This window comes from Nannobrachium achirus, assembly GCF_963921795.1.
Source record: "Nannobrachium achirus genome assembly, chromosome: 2".
NCBI lineage: Eukaryota > Metazoa > Chordata > Actinopteri > Myctophiformes > Myctophidae > Nannobrachium > Nannobrachium achirus.
Genome location: NC_137811.1, coordinates 49,116,858 through 49,142,981, shown reverse-complemented (window position 1 = coordinate 49,142,981; position 26,124 = coordinate 49,116,858). Strand labels below are relative to the sequence as shown.

General features: G+C 41.0%; 1 protein-coding gene across 1 annotated transcript in view; it reads left to right on the top strand.

Annotated features, from left to right (window-relative positions):
- Positions 1 to 26,124, top strand: part of LOC308309097 (CUB and sushi domain-containing protein 3-like) — a gene marked incomplete at both ends in the record, with an annotated part of 377,797 nt that overhangs the window by 141,142 nt on the left and 210,531 nt on the right. Inside the window, 6 exons of the mRNA XM_080754567.1 lie at positions 11,374 to 11,562; positions 16,750 to 16,866; positions 19,599 to 19,814; positions 20,909 to 21,097; positions 22,094 to 22,263; positions 24,500 to 24,656. Coding sequence (XP_080610693.1) covers positions 11,374 to 11,562; positions 16,750 to 16,866; positions 19,599 to 19,814; positions 20,909 to 21,097; positions 22,094 to 22,263; positions 24,500 to 24,656 — 1,038 coding nt within the window. The remainder of the gene's footprint in view (positions 1 to 11,373; positions 11,563 to 16,749; positions 16,867 to 19,598; positions 19,815 to 20,908; positions 21,098 to 22,093; positions 22,264 to 24,499; positions 24,657 to 26,124) is intronic.

Sequence of the window (26,124 nt, the reverse complement as noted above, 5' to 3'; positions counted from 1 at the left end):
GGGGTCATGTTATTATTACAACTAATCTAATGATTTTAAGTGCCTGGGTTCCCAGGGTTAAACTAAATTAATTCAAGCTGACAGCTGAACATTTTTTACTCTAGATTTACACCACAGACATGTAAGCAATGTAAGCAGTTCTAGCATGAAGCTTGGCTGACCACAGGGTTCATTTATAAAATTACTTCATGACTGTGCACATGGCACAATATACTGTTGGAAGAGAGTTAAACATGCCAACATACTTCTGTTTTTAAAGTAGGCTACAAGTAAATTCACAACTGTTGCAGTCGTTAAAACCCCTCTGTTAGTGTACTCCACTGTGTAGGAAGTTACAAGATGGTTTCCAAGGGAAACAAAATGACCAACCTTGACACAAAATCACCCTTAAATCTTATTACTGGCTGTTGAATACACCTAGTGCAAAGGATAGGTTTATGAAAACAGCTGAATGGAGAAAAATCTGACTAAAAAAGAACTGATTCAGTACTTTCCAGAGGAAGCCCTTATAGAATAAAATAACACTGGCCCTAAAAGAGACAATGAATACCGGTAGTTGGATTTTGTCAACAAAGTGGTTGGATCCGGTCATGTTTCCATGGAAAGGTACACGTTGATGCAATCGATCGAGTGTCCTGATAACCAATGCCCTCTGTAGGTCCTTTGCTGAAACATGGACCTGCTCAAAATGTCGATATTCAACAAGACTTGTCGAATGCCTAGGCCATGTTCTATGAATCTTGAATCACGTCATCTTGCTGTGGGTAGCAGTAACCCAAAGGTTAGAGAAGCAAGGGGCAGAAGGGTGGTTTCAAATGTGCAGACTGGCAGGGAAAATCTGAGAGTAGTTCTCCGACTTAATAATTTCAAGGACCCCCGGTTTGGTTGCGACCGTCAGGGAGCAGTTTACTATGAAAACCTCCACCGTCCGTCCGTCCGTCCGTCCGTCCGTCCGTCCGTCCGTCCGTCCGTCTGTCCGTCCGTCACACCTTTGTGACCATCAACAAACGTCACACCTTTGTTGATGTTTAAATCGAAGAGTCTTGGTCAAATACTTCTGTTGGTTTCTGCACTGATCATTTATACAATTCAGCTGTGTTTGCTCGTGTCATCATGATGAGGTCATAAATCAGCCATGCCCAAATATAGATTTTACGGGTTTACATGCTTACTCAGTTATTCGTTATGTGAAAGTCCTATGACGTCTATGATATCTGACATCATCATACATACATTCCCTTTTATGCCCATAAATGGAGATCCCCTCTGTAGAACCAGCCACTGACATCACTGTAATGTCAGGGGAACCAAATCCCTTTTATGCCCATATGGAGATCCCTGTGATGCCAGGGGAACCAAATCCCTTTTATGCCCATATATGGAGATATGGAGATCCCCGTGTTGCCAGGGTAACCAAATCCATTTTATGCCCATATATGGAGATCCCTGTGATGCCAGGGGAACCAAATCCCTTTTACGCCCATATATGGAGATCCCTTATGTCATCAATATTAAGCCCATATCTGTGAATATCTTTGGGTACCAGATGTCTCCATATATGGTTAAATGGTCCGATATACATCACTGGCCAGAAGACCAAGAAATGGTGCAACCTCGCCCTTTGCTTTTCTCCCTATAGGCATCTTACTGGTAGGTAGTTTAATGAGGAATGCAGTATGGTGGTAGGTAGGTAGTTATGGCCTTTGATGTAAGATTTTCACTTTCTAGGATAACTATATTTGCTATTCCCAGATGATGCCCTTTTAGGGTACCCCTCATGCCCATATATGGAGATCCCCAGGCTTTACTAATTAACATAAGTTTTATGCCCATATATGGAGATCAGTGTCCCAATGTCATCAGATATATGGGCATAAATGGACACAGGCAAACTAGATGGGCTGTATGGATATCCAGATGTGTGATGTAAGTGTTTTATTCCAAATGTGGCACCCCACAGACATATTTCCAGAAACAAAATCCCTTTCATGCCCATATATGGAGATTTCTGATGTCATCAATCCCAGGCCCTGTAAAAAACATGGTTGCTATGGTATGAGCAACTTATGTCTCCATATATGGAGATTCAACTTCAATGAGTAACCATGGCAAACTGTCAACTGCCCGTATGTCTTGATAATTGGTAAAACAAACTTTTGGCCTATTTGTGGAGATAAGCGACCAACGGTCGCTTATCTCCCGATTAGGGAGTCTTACTGGTATGCATTAGGCCACAGACCTCCATAATTGCGACCGTAAGGTCGCAGTTTAGTATGAAAACCTCCACCGGCCGTCCGTCCGTCCGGCCGTCCGTCCGTCCGTCCGTCCGTCCGTCCGTCCGTCACACACGTCACACCTTTGCCCTGCTCAATGTATACGTGTAACGCCTGATACTGAGGTGATGTGTCACTGTGACATCACAGATACTGAGGTGATGTGTCACTGTGACATCACAGGTGAGATCGCAGTGATGTCAGATACTCAGAGCAGGGATCTCCATATTTAGGCATAAACAGGTGACATCACAGTGATGTCAGATACTCAGAGCAGGTATCTCCATATATGGGCATAAAATGGATTCTGTTAGGGATCTCCATACTGTATATGGGCATAAAAGGGATTAGTGATGTCAGATACTCAGAGCAGGGATCTCCATATATGGGCATAAAAGGGATTAGTGATGTCAGATACTCAGAGCAGGGATCTCCATATATGGGCATAAAAGGGATTCAGATGGAGATTCAACTTCAATGAGTAACAATGGCAAACTGTCAACTGCCCGTATGTCTTGATAATTGGTAAAACAAACTTTTGGCCTATTTGTGGCTTATCATCACATCCAACCATCTTAAGATACTCAGCTAGTGGGGAATGCTCTCTTCCCTGGTGAGAATTGCCCCTTTATATAGGGCTTGTTTGTGTATTGTATGACATCACGCCACATCATCAGCTGTGGACTCTGTGATGTCATCGTATCTCCATATATGGCCATCTCCGTATATGGAGATATAAGTCGTCCATGCCCAGGTATGGGCTGGTGAGGTCAGACTTTGTGTGATGGGTAGGTTATCTCCATATATGGAGATTCAACATTCCAGGTGTAACTATGGCTGCCCGTATGACGTGAGAGGTGGAGGCTGTGATATTTGTGGAGATAAGCGACCAACGGTCGCTTATCTCCCGATTAGGGAGTCTTACTGGTAATAATAACTCTGTGTGTGTACAAATGGAACTAAATGGACCTGTAAGGTTTCTACTTTTGTACACTCTCACAGTTACAGACCGGTAAGGGTCTTATTTGTTTATTACCTATCACTAATTTAGCTGGAACCCCCTCAAGGACCCTGTGGCATCCCCAGACTCCATTGTGAGAACCACTGCTCTACAGTACCTGACCCAGTTATAGATCATGTATGAGCTTCTTATGGCATGGCAGGGGACAAGCAGTCGAGAACAGTATTCCCACAGTGTTTATGCATGTTTCTGTGTACGCCGGTATGTCCCCTCAAAAGTAGACCAATCGATACACGTCCATAGACACCGTTTTAGTGGGTTCAGGGAGTTCACTGCTTTCATTAAGCTGTCAGTGACATTGGTCAAAGAAACATTGAAACAAGAGAATGAGATAGTACATGACAAATTAAAATGCATCGGATGTTCTTGCAAGGACCACTGTCCTTGGTCCTGAACTCTTTTATGAGACTGAGAGATGAGCAGTCAATTGTCATTAAACATCATACTCCACATGAATAGAATGGAAGAATAGACTTTATTTTCAATTTGCATGAATGTATAATAAATTCTTGGAGCTCAGCTCCCAGCGGCAGCATTTAAAAAAAAGACAGAAGAACACATACTGTACATGACCATACCCATGAGCATTTCCCTCCTGATTATGTATTCACATTAATATTCCGATAATGTTTAGGATACCATAGTTCCAGTCAGTGAAGTATTTCTAAAGATCGCTATTTCCCTTTGGTCAAAGGAGGCATAGACCATCACCACACTAGTCTACATGTTTAAAAAGAAAATCACACCCAGGGCGACCGCTGGCCTACTGGTCCAGGCGCATACCACTTAGGCATTGCTAATCCGGACAACCTTTGCCACATGTCAGTCCCCATCTCTCCCCCCATTTCCTGTCAGTCTACTGTCCTATCAATAAAAGCATAAAAAGCCCTGTGCGGGACATATAGAAGGACATGCGGACGGACGGACATACGGTACACACAAAGCCAGATGTAGGAGCCGTTAGCACAGCTCAAAAATGTCATGGGCATGCCATATATTTTGGGGATGCCCCCTTTTGTGCCCATATATGCAGCTGACAGCTTTTTTTTAGCCTGATGCCATGACGACACATTGAGGTTAGATGCACGTACGTATGGGTAACGTTTATCTTTTTTGTTGATTGACTCTCACGCTCTGACATCTGAGTCACAGTGATGTGTCACAGAGTCACAGTGATGTGGACATCTGGGCTCTCCATATATATGGGCATAAAAGGGATTTGGTTCCCCTGGCATCACAAGGATCTCCTTTTCTCCATATACCGTATGGGCATAAAGGGGATTTGGTTGTCCCTGCCATTACAGGGATCTCCATATATGGGTAACTGGTCCGATGCCAAGACATGGCACGACCTCATCCTTTAGGGCGAGGTCGCTTTTCGCCCTTAGGCATCTTACTGGTATGGTTATGGCTGAGTTATGGTGACATGAGCGTGAGAGGTCCACCCACCCGCCTGTCTGCCGCCTGTCTTTTATTGCGACAGAAGGTCGCAGTTTAGTATGTGAAACGGCACATCTGACTCCGTCCCTCTGGACGTATACACCTTTTTACGGTCTATGGGTTTGCTGCTCTGACATCACAATATTAAGCCCATATGTAATAGGACTTCCTATGGGAATGACCATACCGGTATTAGGCCACATTGGCCACATACCACACTAACAGAATCCATATATGGCCAAGACAGATGGCCAAGACAGACCATATTTGTGTGGCTGGTTCTACAGACAGGGATCTCCATATATGGGCATAAAAGGGTATGATGTCAGATGTCATAGACACATAACGAATAACTGAGTAAGCATTTTTGTGCTCTCACAGCATATCTCCATATACAGTACATGGTCAGATATACCGTACATCACTGGCCAGATGGCAAAGACATGGCGTGACCTCGCTTGTCGCCCTGAGGCGTCATTGCGACCGTCAGGGAGCAGTTTACTATGAAAACCTCCACCGGCCGTCCGTCCGTCCGTCCGTCCGTCCGTCACACGTCACACGTCACACCTTTGCCCTGCTCATATCTCCGCATCAGTATGACATCACACCACATGTGTACACAAACCTTTGTGTACGTTGCTGTGGCAACAGTCTGTTGTTGCTGGTCTGTTAGTGTACGTTAGCAACCACCTTAGCAACCATGGTTTTACCCTAGCAACCAACTGTTTACCCTAGCAACCAACTGTTTACCATAGCAACCATGTTTTTTTACCCTAGCAACCAACTGTTTACCATAGCAACCAGATACGCAGAGCAGGGATCTCCATATATGGGCATAAACAGGTGACATCACACTGATGTCAGATACTCAGAGCAGGGATTTCTCCATAATATATGGGCATAAAAGGGATTCTGTTAGGGATCTCCATATATGGGCATAAAAGGGATTCTGTTAGGGATCTCCATATATGGGCATACAAGGGATTCTGTTAGGGATCTCCATATATGGGCATAAAAGGGATTCTGTTAGGGATCTCCATATATGGGCATAAAAGGGATTATGTTAGGGATCTCCATATATGGGCATAAAAGGGATTCTGTTAGGGATCTCCATATATGGGCATAAAAGGGATTCTGTTAGGGATCTCCATATATGGGCATAAAAGGGATTCTGTTAGCTGTTAGTGATCTCCATATATGGGCATAAAAGGGATGCTGTTAGGGATCTCCATATATGGGCATAAAAGGGATTCTGTTAGGGATCTCCATATATGGGCATGAAAGGGATTATGTTAGGGATCTCCATATATGGGCATAAAAGGGATTGCATCCCAGATGATGCCCTGTTAGGAGATCCACACTAACAGAATCCATATATGGTCCTACCGACAGCTGCTATAAGCCAACCCTGGCGATAAGGTCTGAGTCGAAGAAATGCTTCTTTCCTGGCAAGAATTGCCCCTTTATACTGTAGGGCTCGTTTGTGTATTGTATGACATCACGCCACATCATCGGCTGAGGACTGTGTGATGTCATCATATCTACATATATGGAGACATAAGTTGCTCATGCCCAAATATGGACTGGTGAGGTCAGACTTAGTGTGATGCGTAGGTTATCTCCATATATGGAGATTCAACTTCAATGAGTAACCATGGCAAACTGTCAACTGCCCGTATGTCTTGATAATTGGTAAAACAAACTTTTGGCCTATTTGTGGAGATAAGCGACCAACGGTCGCTTATCTCCCGATTAGGGAGTCTTACTGGTACTAGTTAATATAGAATAGGAAGTATAGGATATGGTGGCTGCAGCAAGGTAAAGTTTGGGATCCTCTGCACTAGTTAACATGTGGGGATGATGCCATACACGTTCTCCACTGAACACCACATTGTGGCTTGTGAAGCTTTGTTCACATTCACAAACTGTGCACCTACTGTAATTGTAACTGTAACGTAATATTGATAGCCACATTGCCACAGCATTATTAGACTCTATGCCTTGTTTCCTTCAGATTATGTTAAGTGTAGTAGTTTATGACATCAAATACACAACAAGATTATCTATTTATTTACATATTCATTTTACTGTTAATACATTTTTGGGCTTCTCAAATACCTTTTTTCAAGCTTTGGATATTCTGCATTTCTCTTTTTTCTTTTTAAATATCCAAATACTCATTCTAAATTAATTTGAAATACATCAAATCAAAGCTCTTTGCATTGAGATTATATTTGCCGAGCTCAGCACTGATAAATGCAGTAAATCATTTCTTGAGAGCCAGTCTCATCATCCACACATGAACCTGCCTTGTCTGTGTAAAACCAGGAAATGCCAGCTTGTGGAAGTTACATTGTAGTTGATTATTGTAGCTGAGCAGTGCTAAAACAACAGAAGTGCATTCTCCCTTGCTTGGACAGTGGTACTAATCAACTAGAAATGTGCAGCAGTCTACTCTTAAGTGGTTGCCTCTAATGCAAAGCGCTTGAATTCTGTTTGTAGGATGAGGTGGACAGAATATTATGTGTGTGTCCCTGTCCCACTTGCTGATGAAATTTGTCTGACCTTTAAGGAGCTAAGTTTGTAGCCAGCCATCTTTGCCTTTGGGAACTAATATGTGTCTGCACGTTTAACAAGCAAACTTTGCTGTCCATACATTGTGGAATATCCGGTCACTACCTTTTATTTCCAGTGGGTCACATGCATCACAAATAGGACAGGCATGTCCGCAAATGCCTGGTTGAAACAAGCATCAAGCTATTGACTGAAGCAATGCTGGCATGGAACATATATGATTGTGTATCCTGATGTGAAGCATGCTGTTTGAATATACTGTATGACAGATGCTGTAGGCGGATATAACGATATAGATTATCTTAATCTAATCAGGCCTAAAATAAACATCCCTGCAATGTTTTATAGCAGTAATATGTTTGTTATAATGATCTGAACGTAATCAGGCCTAAAATAGCCATGCCTGCTATTCTCTTTTATAGCAGTAATATTTCTTTTTTCTTAAAGTGAGGCTGCCAGCCTGCCACTCAGTTGTTATTCATAACCATTATTAGATCTGCATTATTGACTTAAAGCAGACCGCTAGTGCCTGTGTCTCATTTTGTTTTACTCTCAAGTGCATTCATCTTTTGTTGATGAGTATACTGAAAAGCAATAACGGTAAGATCTTATTAGTCCCTTCCATTGCAATTTAGCACATATTATCTTATTGCTGAAAGACTTCAGGACAAATCCAGCCCAGTTAATTTGTAAAACTGGTGTTACAATGAGTCATAAGTCTTGGAGTACATCAACCCACAATCCAATAACATGTGCCAAAACAATTTAACTACTGTAGTTTGGCTGCATATCTCTGAATTCTTTCTCTTTTTTAATATTTATTTTTAAAGTATTTTTCACCATGGTCAGTTGTTGGGTATTTATTACAGTACATTTGCAAATAGCAGAATCCGTCCTCCTCTTTATCCACTTTAACTAAAGTATTAGAAGCAGTAGCTGTCATTATTAATGAAACACCTGTGGAGCAGTTATAGGATTAGGATTCAAGTGTCAAGGACACTTCGACACATACTGTAGATTGGGCTGGATTGCCGGGCAATTCTTGCTATTTCTACGTGTCATTATTTCGACTATAGTATTAGGGTTAGCGTTAGGTTTTAGGGTTAGATTTAGGTTTAGGCATAGGTTTACTGAGGTTAGGGTTAGGGTTAAGTTTAGGCATAGTGGTTAACATACACCAGGTTGCATTCACCAGCGTCGGCAGGTTAGCATTTCACCAGGTTAACATTCACCCGCGTCGAACAAATGGAACATCGAACAAATGTTTTGTCGAAATATCGACACGCTTCCTGGAGTGCCTTGCAGGTCAGGACCATCCGTGCTCAGTGAAGGCCTATTTTTCTAACCATACAATTACAAAAACCATCAAGTGTGGAATGAGTGTGAAAGCCAATATATGCTTATCTACCAAGGCTTAGCAGTAAAACAGAACAGGTGAACAACCATCCATGCTAGGCTCACAGCCACTGATGCCAGACTGGCAAGCCACAATGGACTGGACACTGTTTGCTGACAAGTCCGAAAGCCTTTGACTGGCTCAATCACATAAAACTACTCCCCCAACGCCCGTTGGTTACTGGACTGGAGCCGGATTTACAATATGTTTTTGGACTGCTGCACTACATGAAGGAAACCTTAACTGATGGCCAACTGCCTCATATACTTTCAAATATAATTTAATTGTGTTATAAAAAATGGTTTGTGTGACTGAGACCACGCTAATATTCAGCCTCTGGACTGATCACTGTTCAGGTGCTCCCCCTCTATCTTTTTCTTATTCCAATAGCTACTTTTTTTCTAACATTTTTAATGACACCAAAGAGACCAATGTGGGACAGATAGTCTCTACGCCTGTGATGTTAAATGTTTTTGAACATCAAAGAGAGCACGATTCGACTGAGAGGCGAGTGAGTGAGTGAGTGAGTGAGAGAGTGAGAGAGTGAGAGAGTGGGTGGACTGAATGCTGAATATGATTTTAGATTAGTACAATCTCACAAACCACAGGACATTTGCACGCTGCCATTAGGCCAAGGGAGTACACTACCGGTACATCCCTGAAAATGTTTCACATTGAATACCTTTTTATCGATTGATTGATTGATTGATTGAATACACTTTTAGTCAAAAATTTTAAACAGCACGAATTACAGTGAAGTATTTAGGCTAAAAGGATAACTCACAAAAAGTCCAGGGTTATTCATTCAATTCATCAACAGAGCATAGAATAAAAACACATTAATACATATCAACAAATATTTACTCCACCTGTAGTTTCCTGATAGATGCTAAGGCCAGTTTTGAATTAAACCAGTGATTTGCATCCTTTAATGTATGATGTCAGGCCATTCCACATTACGGTGGCCATGTTTGTGCTAAATTTGGGGGTGGGTACCAGATCGTGGGTGCTCCCTCTGGGGTTGTGGCTGTGGGTGTCACTCACTTTGGAGACATCTTTGTCATATTGGGCTGTAACCTTTCCCAAATATCGTACCAATGTCATAGTCCCGACAGTAGGCGCATGATGTCTGAAATGATCCACATACCCTTATTACAGGTTGTGAGGGGAAAAAAAATAAAAATAAAAGTCTAGGTCTAGGTAAATCTACTGTAGGTAATAACAGTTTCTGTAAACTTCATAATCATAAGACGTATTTGCTTTGTCTTATACAGTAGTATGTCATCTCTTGGCATCAAAAGGCTCCCCAACAGCTTTCTTTTTCATTATGCCAGCCAGGGATGGCCAATCCACACAGATGACCCGATAACTGCTTACACAACTGTTGTCAGTGCATGCCTCCTCGCAGGAGTGAATCAGAAAAAGAACAAGCAGTCCTGGTTGGATGTCATCCAAAGATCAGTCGTGGAAATCACCGGGGAAAATGGGGGCATCTCAGCACAGCTTGCATCACTGCGGTGGAGGAAGGAGGCGTGCGTGCTGCCTGGCTGTTGCTGATTCATGGGGCAAAAGCAAGACAGGAGAATGTTGTTACAGGGAGACATCATTGGGGGTATAGCACGTGTGCAGAGAGTGACAGTGCATGTATGAAGTCAAGCGGAGGTTATGCCCCCAATTCTGGCTCCCTGTGACAATGTTGCCCTCTTCTGCATGTAGTCCTGTAGCAGTCTTAATGTATTCTCTTCTCTTCTCGGAGCATCCACTGCAATGGTTTATTTACTTAACCCTTGTGAGGTGTTGTTTTTTAAAAACTATACAGCCATAACAGTTTATATAATAATTGTTGGCAATACAGATGTCTACCTTATCCCAATTATAAATAGTCAGCATATAATTCATGTTATTTTCCTCTACTAGATCAATTTTGTAAAAGATATATATATATATATATATATATATATATATATATATATATATATATATATATATATATATTAAATAAAATGTGAGTTTATTTCCGTTTATATTAAAAAAGTTCTATAACATCAACATTTATAGGCAATAATGCCTCATTTGGCTATAAACCCGGTGGAGGATCATGCTCAATCTATAAAACATACTGCAAAATCTAAAGCACATAATGTCCATGTTCTTTACTGAAAATGACCAATAAGAAAATACATGATGGTATCATTAATGTAACATTAATTTAACATTGATTTAACATAGTGCTGAGAAGGAGGCTTTACAATAGCCAAAGTCTGAGCCATAATCTGATTCAGCAAACTGTGTAGTATCTATGAATGTCTTATAATGGCACCTTAAATCTGTCCCTGTCTAAACAATGCCTTGTCTTTCTGTGGGAATAGTCATATTGAAATATTCAACTTAATACCCCATCTCCTCACTCCCTACTCCCAATTGTAAATTAGCTGAAGGGGTGGGGGGGGGGGGGGGGGTGTAGGAAAGACCTTTGGGTCACCAAGAACATGGCAATCCAGCAACATTTCTTTGTTCGAGCTATCTTATAAAATGTGTGCAATTTGACATTTTGACATGATGGCGCCATGGCGGTCCTATCGGAAGGTTTTATACATATATAACTATATATAGATAACATTTCATTACCCATATTCAACACATACAATTTTGGTTTTATCTCTTTCCAGTTGTCACGTTGGACACCTACTCCTGTATGGATCCGGGTATACCAGTCAACGGGGTGCGATTCGGCCATGACCTTTCTATTGGCTCTACAGTGTCCTTCCAGTGTGATCCAGGGTACCGACTGAGCCACGAGGAAGCCCTTGTCTGTGAGAAGAACCATTTCTGGAGCCATCCCCTGCCAACCTGCGATGGTATGTACTGTATACTCTATGGTAACGTAGTTGAATGTTCTGCTTCCCACCTTTATGAATCGTATTATACAATTATATTGGGGTATAGTTGAGGTTTGCTATTAAAAAAACACATACCGGTACGTATCTGGAAGTGAGCGGTGCTATTTATGAGTTAATTTCATTAAGCGTCCCACAAAGCTTGGCCAATGTGATCCTGGGCGTACAACAACAAACTTTGAGTGCTTTGTGCAAAGATGTAGGCCAGATGCAGAACAGATGTAGGCACGAAGCTTGGACAATGTGACTCTGGGCGTACAAACGGACAAAGCCAGATGTAGGAGCTTACCGTAATTGCTCATTGATTGAAGTAGTTCATCTAACATTTTCTTAGTCCTCCACCTACTGTCTGTAATGTTCTACCTTGATTTTCTTTCTGTATATCAACTCATCATAAGGTATTTGATGTAGACAGTAGTACTGTAGTATGTGTGAAGTCTTCATTAATTATAATGTATAATGTAAAAAAACTGATGTAACTAAGAATTCATCAATCAAAGTGTTGTGAACACTTTTTAATTACACTTTTTAATTAATTTACATGACTAAAACCATTGCAAATTGAGGTGATAATCAAAATACACTTTGATGGGGTTATCTACAGCTATAATTTTCAATTTAAACCTTTTGAATCAATATTTGGTTAAATGTCTATGTGTTCATAGTCATTTTGGATGTTATCTCAAATGGTTTAATTATTGCAGAAAATTGCCATGCTACCATTAATCCTAATAGTTTGATGAAGCATACTGTATGGGCAATTCAGCCCAGAAATGGGTCCAATAAAATGTATTGAAATAGGTCATCACTCACATACTGAGTTACGTACAATAACCCTTGTATAACCCATGCTGGCAAGCGTCCCATTTTAAAATGATCATGAATGCTGACAACATTTCCATTCTTTTTCATGTTGGTTTCTAGTCTACACTATGTTCTCTTGAACATTTAACCACTTTCAATAGGGTGTCCCTAGTGTTGGCCCTATGTTATTATAGCTGAACATTTGAAAATAATTTCCAAATAATATGAAACATTTTCAGAAATGGTGAAAATTGTTGATCTACAAGATCACAACATGTTGCATTGCAACGTGTTGTGAACTTAGATCGTCTATTTACACTATACAAGGAATAGCGTACAAGGAAGTATATAGGACCTAAGTAGTTAATGATACTGCATATTAATTACTTATTCTTAAAAAAAGACAAAACAAATTTGGTGACACATTATGAACATCTCTGATGATTCTACGCTTGTTTAATTGTTAATTGTTATATACTGTAGCACTGTACTTTTGGTTATCATGATTTCAAGATTACTCTGATGAAATTAGTGAAAAGCAATTCATTTCTTGCTACAGTATATGCTTTTCATATGTGACAGTGGTAAATTACAGTACTTTAGGCCCAAACACTTTTGGGAAGCAGCCAGTAATCATTGGCAAGAAGTTTAACTTTGGCGAGATTTAACAGAAGCCCTGCAGCAGCTGTTACCATGGCACTAATATAATAGGCTACCTACTGCAAAGCTTACTTATTTAGAAATGTCAAAACCCCATAAAACAAAACATGATGTGATTGGAAAGTGGCAAAAATACCGTTGAGCTCAGCACACAACAGGTCTAAAATAACATGGCAGGCTGTGTTTTAATTAACAATTTGACCCAGTGGGTGTCTAAACAACGGGCTGACTCTGTATGATTCATTAGAGATAACATTATAATGACCTTCATAGTGTGTCAGTTCACTTCCCGGATCGTAGTGATAGCTCTTATATACAGTAATTCCTGCACATAGTGGGCTTTCTGCTCCTCAGAAAGCGTGGTTGTGGTAATTACTGTACTTCAGTGCTGTAAACACAGTACATGTCCTCTGGTCACACACCACTCGATAACACCACTCGATAACGAGAACACAACGGACAGGCGTGCAAAGGCTGGCCGAGAGTGCAAGGACTTAATTTGTGCATATTATATAGCATTAGCATCACAGCATGGCTTCTTCTCAGCGGTTGCCCTGCAAATTTCAGGTCAGATCTTAATGCATCTTCAGTCCAGGTCTGTGGCAGTTAGACGGGCAAATGCCTTGGCCCTCTGCCTGTGCAGTCTCCAAAGTATGTCCTTTGCCAAGAGTGCTAAGAGTGCTCATCCGCTTTTAATGACCTTATGTAATTTTGGCTCATTAATAAAATATTTTGCTATAATGTTGTTGCTGGATAAGGATCCAATGCGGGCTTGAAGTGTTGTGTGCAGTCGCTAGCAGGTCCTTTGGCCCAAGACGAGAGAAAGGGGAGGAGGTCTACAGCTGTGCAGCCTCAGGCATCACAGTGATCCTCTAAAACATTGCCTGGCAGTCATTACTTAGAAAATATAGCGTACTCATAGATCAATTTCTTTATATTTTCTTTCTTCCTTTCTGTGAGACGTTTCCAGGAAGTCATCCAAGCATTTGGATGTATTGTAATGTCACCCCTTGGGCCAGTCACAGCCAAGACAATACACAAGAGCACGCTCGCGAAAAAATAACAAAAGCATGGTGACATATTTTATCAATGCTGTATTTACAAAGTGGTGCCCTTTATGCGAGATGACCTTTCAGAGGAAACACAGTGGGGGAAACATGGCAATGGTGAATGGTGACAGGTTTGAACAATACCCAATTACACCAGTTAACCCTTTGAAGGATTTGGCATTAACCTCTGGCCCCCAGCAGCCAATGAGAGAAGAGCTATACCTCATTACAACTTCTTGTGACGAGATAAGACGCTTCCTCCGAGTAAATTATGTGTCAACAGTCAACATGTGGAGGATCGTATTCATGAAGTAAAAAAGCCTATCTACCCTGGCTGGGGTGCACCAGCTGATCATAACTTTAGTTCTAAATTAGGGCATAAAGTCATCTCACAGTAGTTTCTAACTACTAGTGCGTTACTAAATTCTGTTGCACCACGTGTCGACAATCATTTCTTGCATAACTTGCTAGCTAGTGCCAAGTGGATAGGTGGCATCATGTACCGTATATGAGATTCAGAAAAGACACATGTACTACTGTACCAACCACAGACATGGCTCTGGGGCGTCGCGAGGTTGGAGAGCAGCTTCCGCGTGTGTCACAGAAACTGAAGTTCGGTAGGCCCAGTGTGATCTAGGTAGGCCAATCAGAGGTAGGTGTGGGGGTGGGTTCGGATATACAGTTGGAACTGAGGGCACTGGTGTGCACTCTGGTCGTTTGTTTATTCAAACGCACCCTGGGTTACAAAAAGACCCCCCCCCCCCTACCTGCCTATGATGACCTACCTAGATCACGCTGGCCTACCGAACTTCCGTTTCTGTGACGCACGCGGAAGCTGCCCTCCCGCCCGTGATACATGTCGGTCCATTGAACTGCAGCGGCGAATGAGGTATCTAGGTATTTACCGTATGTGGTACCAAGTAACCCTCCCTTACAGATCAACCAGTAGGGCTCAGCACTGACAACGGACTACAAGGGGCTATTGGCTTAACCGCAAAAGGGGATTTAAAAAAAATATTGCTAAAAGAAAATGACATAAATGAATACATTGCATACGACTCAACCGATCCGTCCCCGTTGTCTCCAAAAGCAGCGGTAAATGTGCTGCTATGTTGAATGATAAAACCATTACACTAATGTTTTAATCCCGCAGCATTGACCATGTTGAATTATTTCCTTGAATATTTAGCTGTAAATGTCAACATTATCATAAATATCCAATGGATGTAATCTATCTGGCAAAGTGTGTTAGCGAGGACGGGGTAGTTTGTTATATTTAATTAATTCATTGATTATGTCAAACGGTCTCCCTTGTAAGTAGATGTTAGTGCTGCCTAATGGCTTGCATAAATATTTAGTTGTAACTTAGAACTACTTTATAACTAATTTGTGCGGTGCAGCAGACTTAAAGGTGATAGGTGATATTTTATTGTTTAAAAAAAAGGTTAAATTGTTAAAAAGTTATAGCAGTGTTTCTTCAGTAACAAGAGGTGTCCCTCTCTCTGCAGCTCTTTAGAAAATATATATTCAGTATGGGGATATACAGTACATTTTATACTATCGGGAGAGAGAACTCCACAATGATAATATCAGCTTCAATTTTATGTCTGCTCATTGTTTTCTTTCATAACTTCCAATTAGACTTGTTTGTTCTGTTTCCAGGAAGAGTTCTCTCCTGATCGGATAAATTGGTATCCCGACCTGAAAATGTATTTTCTGATGGCTAAAGAACTAGAGATGGGAAGACCCCTGTTACTGATTGCTATCAGACTAGAGCTATTTAACATGTATTTTTACAGAAATCTTTCACTCACACCCCCTTTAGAGATGGCCGGTGGTCATTGACTATAAGTAGCCTACCTGTCACGTATTCACTGACCACCATCCTTTGGCAATTTTCAAGTAAGTCTTGCATTGGGACGACCATTCCTGTCTCTTTGAAGTTTCAGTAAACTTTAAGCCTCATACCTTAATCCTCTTAGTGTATTGGGATGAAAGAACTGTAAATAATGAATTATTATTTATAAATTATATATTCATAGCACAAAGGTGTGGGTAAATGGATAAAAAATGAATGAATGAATAAATATATGTATGAATGTCTCGCAGATTTTTGACCTTTGATAATGCAGTGTTGTGTTTACAAGAAGGAAAAAATAGGGGTCACGGTGGCGCTGTCGGTAGCGTTGTCACTTCATTGCTAGAAGGTCCTGCGTTCGATCCCCTCCGGGGGACGCTGTGGGCGTTGGGGCCGTCCACTGGTTAGCCGGGGCACCTGATGGAGGGGAAAGGAACTGGTTGGAATAACGTGTTCCTTCCACGCGCTACGTCCAATGTAGTGAGAAATTTAAATACTTGAGTTGACAAAATCACATGTATTTCATGGTGATCAATAAAGGTCCATCTTATCTAATCTTGATTAATTGAATACATAGGACCACAATGGAAACAAGCCCTCAGAGCTTTTTGTGTTATCCTTTTAGCTTTATTGTGTAATTATATACCTCTGTACTTTTTGCAAACAGTTAATAAGGTATTCAATCAATCAATCATGTTTTACTTTGTCTTCAGATGAATAAATTATCTAAGTTTTTTTGCTGCAATTATCATTTTGCCATCTTCCCTTTCTGCTCAGCGTCATGTGGTGGGGACATCAGAGGACCTGGAGGAATTATCCTCTCACCAGGCTACCCAGAGCTGTACCCCAGCTCCCTGAACTGTACCTGGACTGTAGAAGTCAGCCATGGCAAAGGTAGGAGTCAATGCATTAACCACATAAACCCTAGCATCCCTATTCTGGGTATGGCGGTAGGCGAACATTGGGGGAAATCACAAGTCAACATCAAGCAATGTGACGCAGTGTGAGCTTTGTTTGTAGATCCGCTATTTTCGTCTGGCATGTTAGGCTCTTTTTTTTTTTTTAGATTAGCCAATTATGTTTGCCCTTTAATTAAGTTGGTTAAGACATTTACTTTTTCATTTGGACCCAGTCCAATCTTGTAATTATCCATGTCAAATAATAAAGACATCATACATCATAGGATGAAAAAGGAGTGTGCTCAATCTGCTATTGATTAGGCTTTAGAGCATGTCTCTAGATTATTGGCTGTGTTTGACATGAAACAATCCATTTGGCTTCCTGTTGACTGGGGTTTTATAATGACAAATATCTGCACTCTGGGCACTGATTCATGTGGTACTCTCGTCTGTTTGCAGTGTGTTCACTGCGGTTCAGCTGGTTCAGAGATAGGTGTGGGTTGGTTTTGCGTGGGTTTGTTTTGACAACATGATCAAATGTATAGCTATATTTAATGAACATCCGTGACATTGTCTGTTGCTCGCTCATTAAGCATCCCTCAGTATCACAGTTGTATTAATAATAATAATAATACATTTTATTTGTAACTCACATTACATTTTTGTAAATCAAAAATTTAAAAACAATGGCATAAAAAATTAACAAAGGCAAGACAAAAAAAAACATTCGGCAACAACAACATAAGACCCTTCTTGAGCAAAAATGTGATAAAAAAAAAAAGATTAAGGCATAGGGTAAAAGACCTAGAAACAAAAAGACTTTAACAAAGCAAATGCTTTGTTAAAAAGTTTTTAAAAGCATCTGTAGTATACTGAGAAGCCCCTCAATATACTCAAATCATCTAGGAGGGCATTCCACATGCGTGGGGCAGTGGAGCAGAATGCCCGGTCGCCCATGGTGCGGAGATTGGTCATGGGGGCGAGCGAAGGTTTCGAGTGGAGGGTTTTGGTTTGAGAAGTGTTTTGAGGTAGGGGGGATGCATTGCAGTGGATGCACTAATGAGTCAGAAGAGAGGGAGATCTCGTATTCAGTCCTGAAGGTGATGGGGAGCCAGTGAAGTGAACAGAGCATGGGTGTAATGTGGTCAAATTTTCACACTCTCTTCAGGATCCTAGCAGCGCTGGTTTGAATGTACTGTATTGAAGCCTCTGCAGGCTCTTGTTAGGGATCCCGATGAGTAGTGTGTTTGAGTAATCCAGCCTGGAGGAGACAAAGGCATGGACCAGTTTTTCAGCATTAGGCAGGGTGAGTTTGGGGCAGAGTTTGGCACTGTTCCTGAGGTGGAAAATTGAGGTTTTATAGAGGTGTTTATGGGGCATGATTCTATTTGGTGGGGTGTGCCCCCCCAAGATGTCTTCATTTTTGGAGTTGTGGGATAGTTGGCAAAGCAAGGCAGTTTTATTTCAACAACAAGGCAATCAATGTGCTTTAGACTAGTGTTTCTCAAACTTTTTTAATTTCAAGGTCTCCCCTTAACTCTGACAGTGTACAAATGGAACCAAATGGACCCGTTAGTTTGACATGACATTAGGATGCATGAAACAAAAGTGTGAAAATGTATAGATAGTTACAGTGCAGAATAGAAAAGAAAATAGAAGAAAATAAAAAATAACTGAATCAAAGGCAGCAGCAAACAGAAAGGCCCTTAGTTGTTTAGTAGTTAGAACTAGAAAATAAGAGTGGCAGTAGACTTGCAGTTTGTTCCAGATGTGTGGTGCATAAAAACGTTATGCTGCTTTGTGCTTCCCCACGTTTATTTTTGGTTTTAGGGACAGAAAGACCTGATGACCTGAGAGTTCTGGATGGTTCATGATATCGTACAAGAACAGAAATGTATTTTGGCCCTAATCCATTCAAAGCTTTATAGACCAACAGTAGTTCTTTGAAATCAATTATTTGGCACACAGGGAGCCAGTGTAGGGATTTAAATAACTGAAGCAGCATAACATTATGTTATTTCATTATCACAGTCTCATACAGCAACTTTATATGATCTGTTCTCTGACCTGGTCCACTTGCCAATCTTCTCGTTACCATCTGAAAAGCAAACAGCGCCCCGACGTGCCCTTTTCTTATCCTCCCTCTCTAGAAGCCCTGTTTATTTTAGTTCTCCAAAGTGCCAACTAAAACACCACAGTATATACTTATTCTAGTACAAATTGATCTTATCATCACGATGAATGGCCTAACACCTCTGTTTCCTCAAAGGCGTCCTACAGTGAGGTTGAAGATAAGGTTTTACAGCTCTTGTTGTCCAATAAAGTTGTATTCTCTCCTACAGATCTACAGTTTCAGTGATCATATCAGTATCACTCTCACTCTGAAATGTTCTATACCACAGACAGTTAGCAGCCCTGGTATTTCTTAATTAACCAAAAAAAAAAAAAAATGGTGTTTGTTGACAAATCCTGTATCTCCATACATTTTAAATTTTCCTTTTTTATACAGAATAACCACACCATTTTCTTTTTAACAACAGAGTAGTTTGAAATGATCACATTTTGCTCCTTTTTTTAATGACCTTTGTAATCCTTACGTAACAGATCACAAACCTGTAATTTCTTTTACCCGTAAGAATCACAGAAAAGCCAGTGTTAGGACATTTTCCTGTGGCGCTTGCATACTGTATTCCTTGTGCTATTCAATTATTTTTACTCCTATTAAAGGTGTCCAGTTCACATTCCACTCCTTCCACCTGGAGGATCACCATGACTACCTTCTGATCACGGAGAATGGCAGCTTCGCACAGCCCCTTGCACGGCTCACCGGTTCTGAGCGCCCGGCCCCGGTTAATGCCGGCCTATATGGGAATTTCAAGGCCCAGCTGCGCTTCATTTCTGACTTCTCCATATCGCTACAAGGATTCAACATTTCCTTCTCAGGTGGGAAAAAAAACCTACATAAACAAAACACTGAGAGAGGGCAGGCATGGTGAAAATGCGGGTTTAAGGGAGGGCTGTACAGAGAAAAGATTATTAATAGTGTAATAAAAAATTAAGAGATGAGCACTGTGAGAGGAGAGAGGGCTGGGCAGGGAGGAATGCAGGAAAAGGGATGTGTTGGTTGAGCAGAGAGACTGGGAATAGAGAGAGACGTCATGGGTGATAAGATAAAAAGTGCTAACTCCCAGTAAAGTGCACATACTGTAAAGCAACATGCAAGGAGTGATTTGACAGTCAGAATGGGTGCGGGGTCAAACTGGGCCTTGAGCTGTGCCAATCAGAGGAAGGATATTAAAGAGACAAAAAGAGGCCGGCCAGGTAGAAGCTGTCTGTCTTTGATGGGCATGGACATCAAAAGACAACCAGGACTCAACAGCATAGACAGGGCAAGAGCAGGGGAAGGAGGGGAGATGGAGGAGAGAGGCGAAGGGAGAGGGAGGGAGCTACAAAAGGAAAGGGTGGAATATACAAAGAGAGGAAAAGAAAGGTGGAGATGAGAGGCAGAAGGAGGGAGGTACTGAAAGATGAGACAGATGGAAATTGGTTATGATGAGGGGTAATGTGGTGGGCAGAAAGGGAGAGAGAAAAGCGGAGAAAGAATGAAACTGACAGAATGTGGGAGTGTGTGAAAGGAGGTTTTCTTTATGACCAATCTGCCTAAATGTTTTCCTGCTGTTAGCTGAAGTGAAGCATAACTTGTGCAGCCATGAATATTCATTAAATCATCATGAGGGTGTGTGTGTGTGTGTGTGTGTGTGTGTGTGTGTGTGTGTGTGTGTGTGTGTGTGTGTGTGTGTGTGTGTGTGTGTGTGTGTGTGTGTGTGTGTGTGTGTGTGCACGTGTCCCTGTGTGTTTTGCAATTAGCATCTATAGATTGCCTCATTAGAATGCAGGTCCTAACCTCCTATGACCTTTAATTGACCATGGTCGTAATATGCTCATATTAAATGAGTGTGAGTCAATATATTGTATATTGCTACTCACTGCTACTGTATTATTATTTATTTTTTTACTGATGATTTCTATATTCATAGAGTATGACCTTGAACCTTGCGAGGACCCTGGAACTCCCCAGTTTGGTTGGCATACGGGTTCAAAGTTTGGAATTGGCGATTCACTGGCGTTCTACTGCAACACGGGCTATCGCCTGCAGGGGGCTCGGGAGATTGGGTGCTTGGGAGGTGGCCGCCGTATATGGAGTGCACCTCTGCCAAGGTGTGTGGGTACGTGGTCAGCTGCTTTCATTCTGTTTTCTTTGGTCCTTGTGTATACTGTATGTGTAGCAGGGATATAGCAGGATTTACATTGTCAGCTAATCTGCTGCAGATCTGAATTTGTTTTAAATGACTGTCTAGACACCGTGAGGAACTTGATGTAATCAGACTTCCCCCTGGTAGACTGCATGGTGTTAGATGATTATTAGAGCTAAATTTAGCTTAGCTGCTCTCTTTTCTATGAAAGGGCCATGCACCAGGGGTGACCAGGGAGTGTTCATATGTCGCTTGCTCTTTCCCCATCAGAAACTAAATTTGATCACTTGCACATCTTAAGAGCTGAGTACAGAGATAATTTGATAGTCAAGGCATCCAGCGATATGAACTAATATTATTACCAGAGCCTCTGATGTACTGTAGTGCTTTGTGTATCTACATATACTAACCCTTGGCTCTGCTGCATCCCATGGTGGAAAAAGTACTACTGATGGCATGAATATTACAAGACAATAGAGCTTGGATAGCAATAAAAACTATTTATGTTGAGCCTCTAACTTGCAGCAATTCACTTGCATGGTTAATGAGTTTGGTTTACATAAAGCTTGCAAGAAATCTAAGAGTTCAGTACATACTATATAGTTGCTTTTTTCAAAGCCCATAATTTTCTTTTGGCTTGTTGCTTCAAAGCAGTTCATCTTAGAAAGTAATCCTCTCCAGTTTTGCCCTGGCATGGCACAAGATAGCCCGCAGGGTAAATCTTAGAAATTAGTAATGTGTTTTGGTGCAGCAATGCACAACTATTATGATAATAAAAGGAGCAACAGGTGAATGAATTAGTAATTCAGATTATCTTTGTAATGAATTTAAATCGTCCTTATCTTTCAAGACTTTAGTCATATAAAGTCTATTTGTGGTTCTAAACCCAGTCAATGCAGCTTTTTGTTTGCTAGCAATCGTGTTGTGTAACTGATTCTGCCATCTCTCTGTGTATTCTCTTTCTTGCAGCTGAGTGCGGATCAACCGTTTCCAACAATGAGGGAGTTCTTTTGTCGCCCAACTATCCAATGAGCTATGACAACAGTCATGAATGTGTCTACAGTATCAAGGTCCAGACAGGCAAAGGCATCAACATCACTGCTGCTACCTTCCAACTTGCACAAGGAGATATTCTCAAGGTAATTCTTTGAGAATTGGGGATTCACTTCTCCTTGTGGTTTATCAAAAAACAGATTTTAATTCCAAATGGGGTCAATACCGGGGTCCTGGGATGTCCTTGTGTTGAGATCTGTGTGGAACTAAGTGATATAAATATGTGTGGGTGTATGTGTGGGTGTAAAACATGGGTAAATACAAAGAAAGAGAAAACCTTGTACCCCATGTATGCCATCTCTTACATGTAACCCATCAGATAAAACATATTGCTTTTTCACGAGGTCAAGACAAATGTCAACCATAGTGCAACCTCTAGCTGGGTCAGTATGTGATTTATTGTCTCGTCCAGGGGCATTTCAGCCATTTCTGCATGTACCATCCTGTAGCTGTGATAACACTGTTCAGTTACACTCTACGGAATGGAAATGTTAAAGTATGTTAGGCTTAATCCCCATTCCTCACAGTTTATTGCTGTGATGTTAATGATGTATTTGAGGTTATGGAGATGTTTGGACAGTAATCTAAAAAGAAAAAAGAAAAAACAAAACATGTATTCTGTTACACTAGAGCCTAGGCCATTATCGTTTGGAGAAAATGTTTTAAAATAACAATACTCTTGGCCGAAAAAAGGTGGAAAAGCAGACTTTCCTTACACTGTTTGTGTTTCAGATTTAAGAATTAAATAAGCATTCTTAATTTAGATAAAGATTTAGATAAAGTTTTAAGTGGCTTGTTTTTAATGGCTTGTTGTATAACACGTAATGTTATTGTGTACTATATGTATACAGCATGCACTTTGAGCATGTTCTATAATTACTAGAGGGTCGCGGCCCTTCGGGCCGCTCACATCTAGTTAAAAAAAAAAATAAAAAAAGTAAAAAAATAAAAAAAAAAGAAAAGTAAAAAAAAAAAAAAAAAAAATTAAAAAAAAAATGTTAAAAAAAAAAAAGTTAAAAAAAAAAAGTTTTTTTGGGGGGGGAACTATTGTGGCGGAACTATTGTGCCGCAGCACGTTTCCGGTCGGACATATTTGACCGCCGGACGCACTTCACTGCTCTCTAGGGGCTGTGTGTGTGTGTGTGTGTGTGTGTGTGTGTGTGTGTGTGTGTGTGTTCTGGCTACGCCCCCTCGGTTGAAATTGGATCCGCCGGTCCCATAGCTGGGAATACGAGCCAATCACCGGTCACCATGGCAACGGGGGGCCAATGATAGAGTTATGGGCTGTATTATTCCCTACGTTCTCCCTACATCTGATCTAGCTATGAGTTGAAGTGGAGGCGAAATGGGCGTGGAAGTGGGATGCGGCTCTAAGAGGAATGTAATAGTAGATCCAGTATTATTAAACATGAAAACATACACAACACAGAACACACAGTAACAGAGATAAAAGGCTGTGTTGTATTCCTACCAGTTTCTCTGTTAGCCATATAAAATAAAGGACATTTAAACTGTAACCATATTCATGCATTTCCAAGTGGACAAAGAATATTCTCACAGCGCTGCCAACAACTGTCCTAAATTGATTTGTTGTTGAATGCACTATTGCATTCGTATGATCCTCAGGAGAGGAAAATAGATATGAGTAAAAAAGAAGAAATCTCCAGACACTGTTTTGTCAATAGTTCATGTGCTCCAGCATTTGTCTTGTTGATCCAGCTGTACAGATGCATGATACCAAATCAATACAAACAAATCTTATTTTGCATATTGCTTTGCAGTGGAGGAGATACTGTATATAAAACACATGAAATACTTGGTATACAAGACACAAAGCATGCTGCTCATGCTATTCATCTATCGTTGAGTGCTGATAGAAAATTGTGTAAATTGCGGGATTGCGTTGCCAGGGAACTACTAAGTTTATTGTCAATTACTGATAATATTCACTGCAACAAGAAATACATGCGCTGCGAGGCGTTGTGAGCTTGTAGATCGGCTATTTTCGGCAAAGAGCTTTGGTGTAGAGGGGGAGAAGAGCAGATTAAGTACAGAGTGAAAGGTCAAGTTTATTAAGTATTGACAGTTCAAGTGGTTAAATATCTGAAAACACACATTGACATGAATCCAAAATACACTCATGATCGTGCTGTCAAACAATGACACTATATGGAATCTATGAACAGATTGTGGGGGTCCCTGCTTCATCTCTCTCTCAACTAAGGGGTCCTTGGCCTGAAAACGTTGAAGACCCCTGTCATAAATGACTCCCTTGACCACTAACCCCTTCAAAATACTTGTCCAATGTCCATCCCTCACCAGGTGTACGACGGCAAGGATAGTGTGGCCCCAGTCCTAGGCACGTACACGGGGACATCCATGCAGGGTCTCTGCCTTACCAGCACTTCCAACCATCTGTGGCTCGAGTTCCAATCTGACCAGGAGGCAACTGGAGAGGGGTTCAGGCTCATCTACTATAGTAAGTCAGAAGCCCAAATGGAGAAACATACTCTCCCCACAGATTTCAAAGGACCCAAATTTTAAACGACGTTTTAATTGACCCTCTCTGCCTTGTTGTATCTTCTGCTGCCAGAGTATCCATTAAAAACAGCATGGTGCCTCAGCGGCAAATCGGGAGGAAAATTACTTTTCTCTCTTGCGTCTCTATCTTTCTCCCCCTGTAACACTCCCCTTCTCCCTGTTCCTCCACTGCAATTAGCATTTACACCTGCCTGACCGCGTCTTGTTAAGAGGCGAATTATATTTGGGATTGTCTGAAATACTTTCTGTGTGAGTTTCGGTCTGTGCATATTGCATTTGTCTGTATATGTACAGTATGTTTATGTGTGTGCAGGAAGTGTGGGTCATTGCTGTTCGTGGTGCAGTAATAAAATGGCTTTTGTTCTTCCCTAATTGGTTAGCTGCATGGGTGTGTATTGTTGGTACTGTAACTGTTTCTTAGCCATTAGTATGACGAGAGAAAGGATGTGGTGACACTGCATTTTGCAGTCCAATTTAAAGTGTTTCTGTATTTCACCTGAATGTCCTTTCAGGGAAGTTTTCGGGGATTCCAGGAGGGTGGTGTTTGGTAGAATTCAGCATAGTTAGTGAAAATAGCCAAGATCAAAATGGTGTTTTTAGATGTGAGAAAGTATAAGGGGTTAAAGGACATTCACACTGTGAGCACTACAATTATAAATATAACTGTAAGAATATTGTTTTAACTATGTCATCCAAAAGTGGATGACATAGTTCACAGTAACTATAAAGTGCTCAGTGTGAATGGCCCTTAGTCATCGGTTTTCCTCATAGGCCAACCCGACCCATTGGCTTAACACATTTAAAACTCACTGAATGCCACCCTTTATTAAAAATCTACAAAACTGGTGCCATCCATTTTGTTTAATTTTACCTTTTTATGGGGGCCAAAATCATATTTTGTACTTAAATTACATATATAAATCTATGCTTCTATCGAAAGCCACACTACTCCTCTTACAAAGGAAAAAATGTATATTTATATATATATATCCTATCATTAGATTTGGGCTTCAATAGAACATGTGTAAGATGTCTTGATCATTATGATATGTTTATGCTGTCAATGGGACTCTGTGTTCTCTAGAGTGCAATGGCCTTTGAAAACCACCAGGTGGTGTTCTCCTACTATCTGATTGACAAATAGAAGAAGGAAGAGACATGTCCCTTTTTTTTTGATCGGGGTCTAGTTGTTTACATTTTGGCCAGGCCTTTTTGCTAACATGCTATAACACTTCCGAGCCCTGGCGATCGCTATCAAGGGCTATCGCCGAATGAATAGAACGGTGGCATTTTTAGCTTTCGAATGAGTACTTATACTTCGTCTGGGAAGCACGGGAAGTGTATAAACGAACGTTTATTATTAACGTTAAGGTGGCCGGAACCAATGTTCGGTTATACCGGTTTTC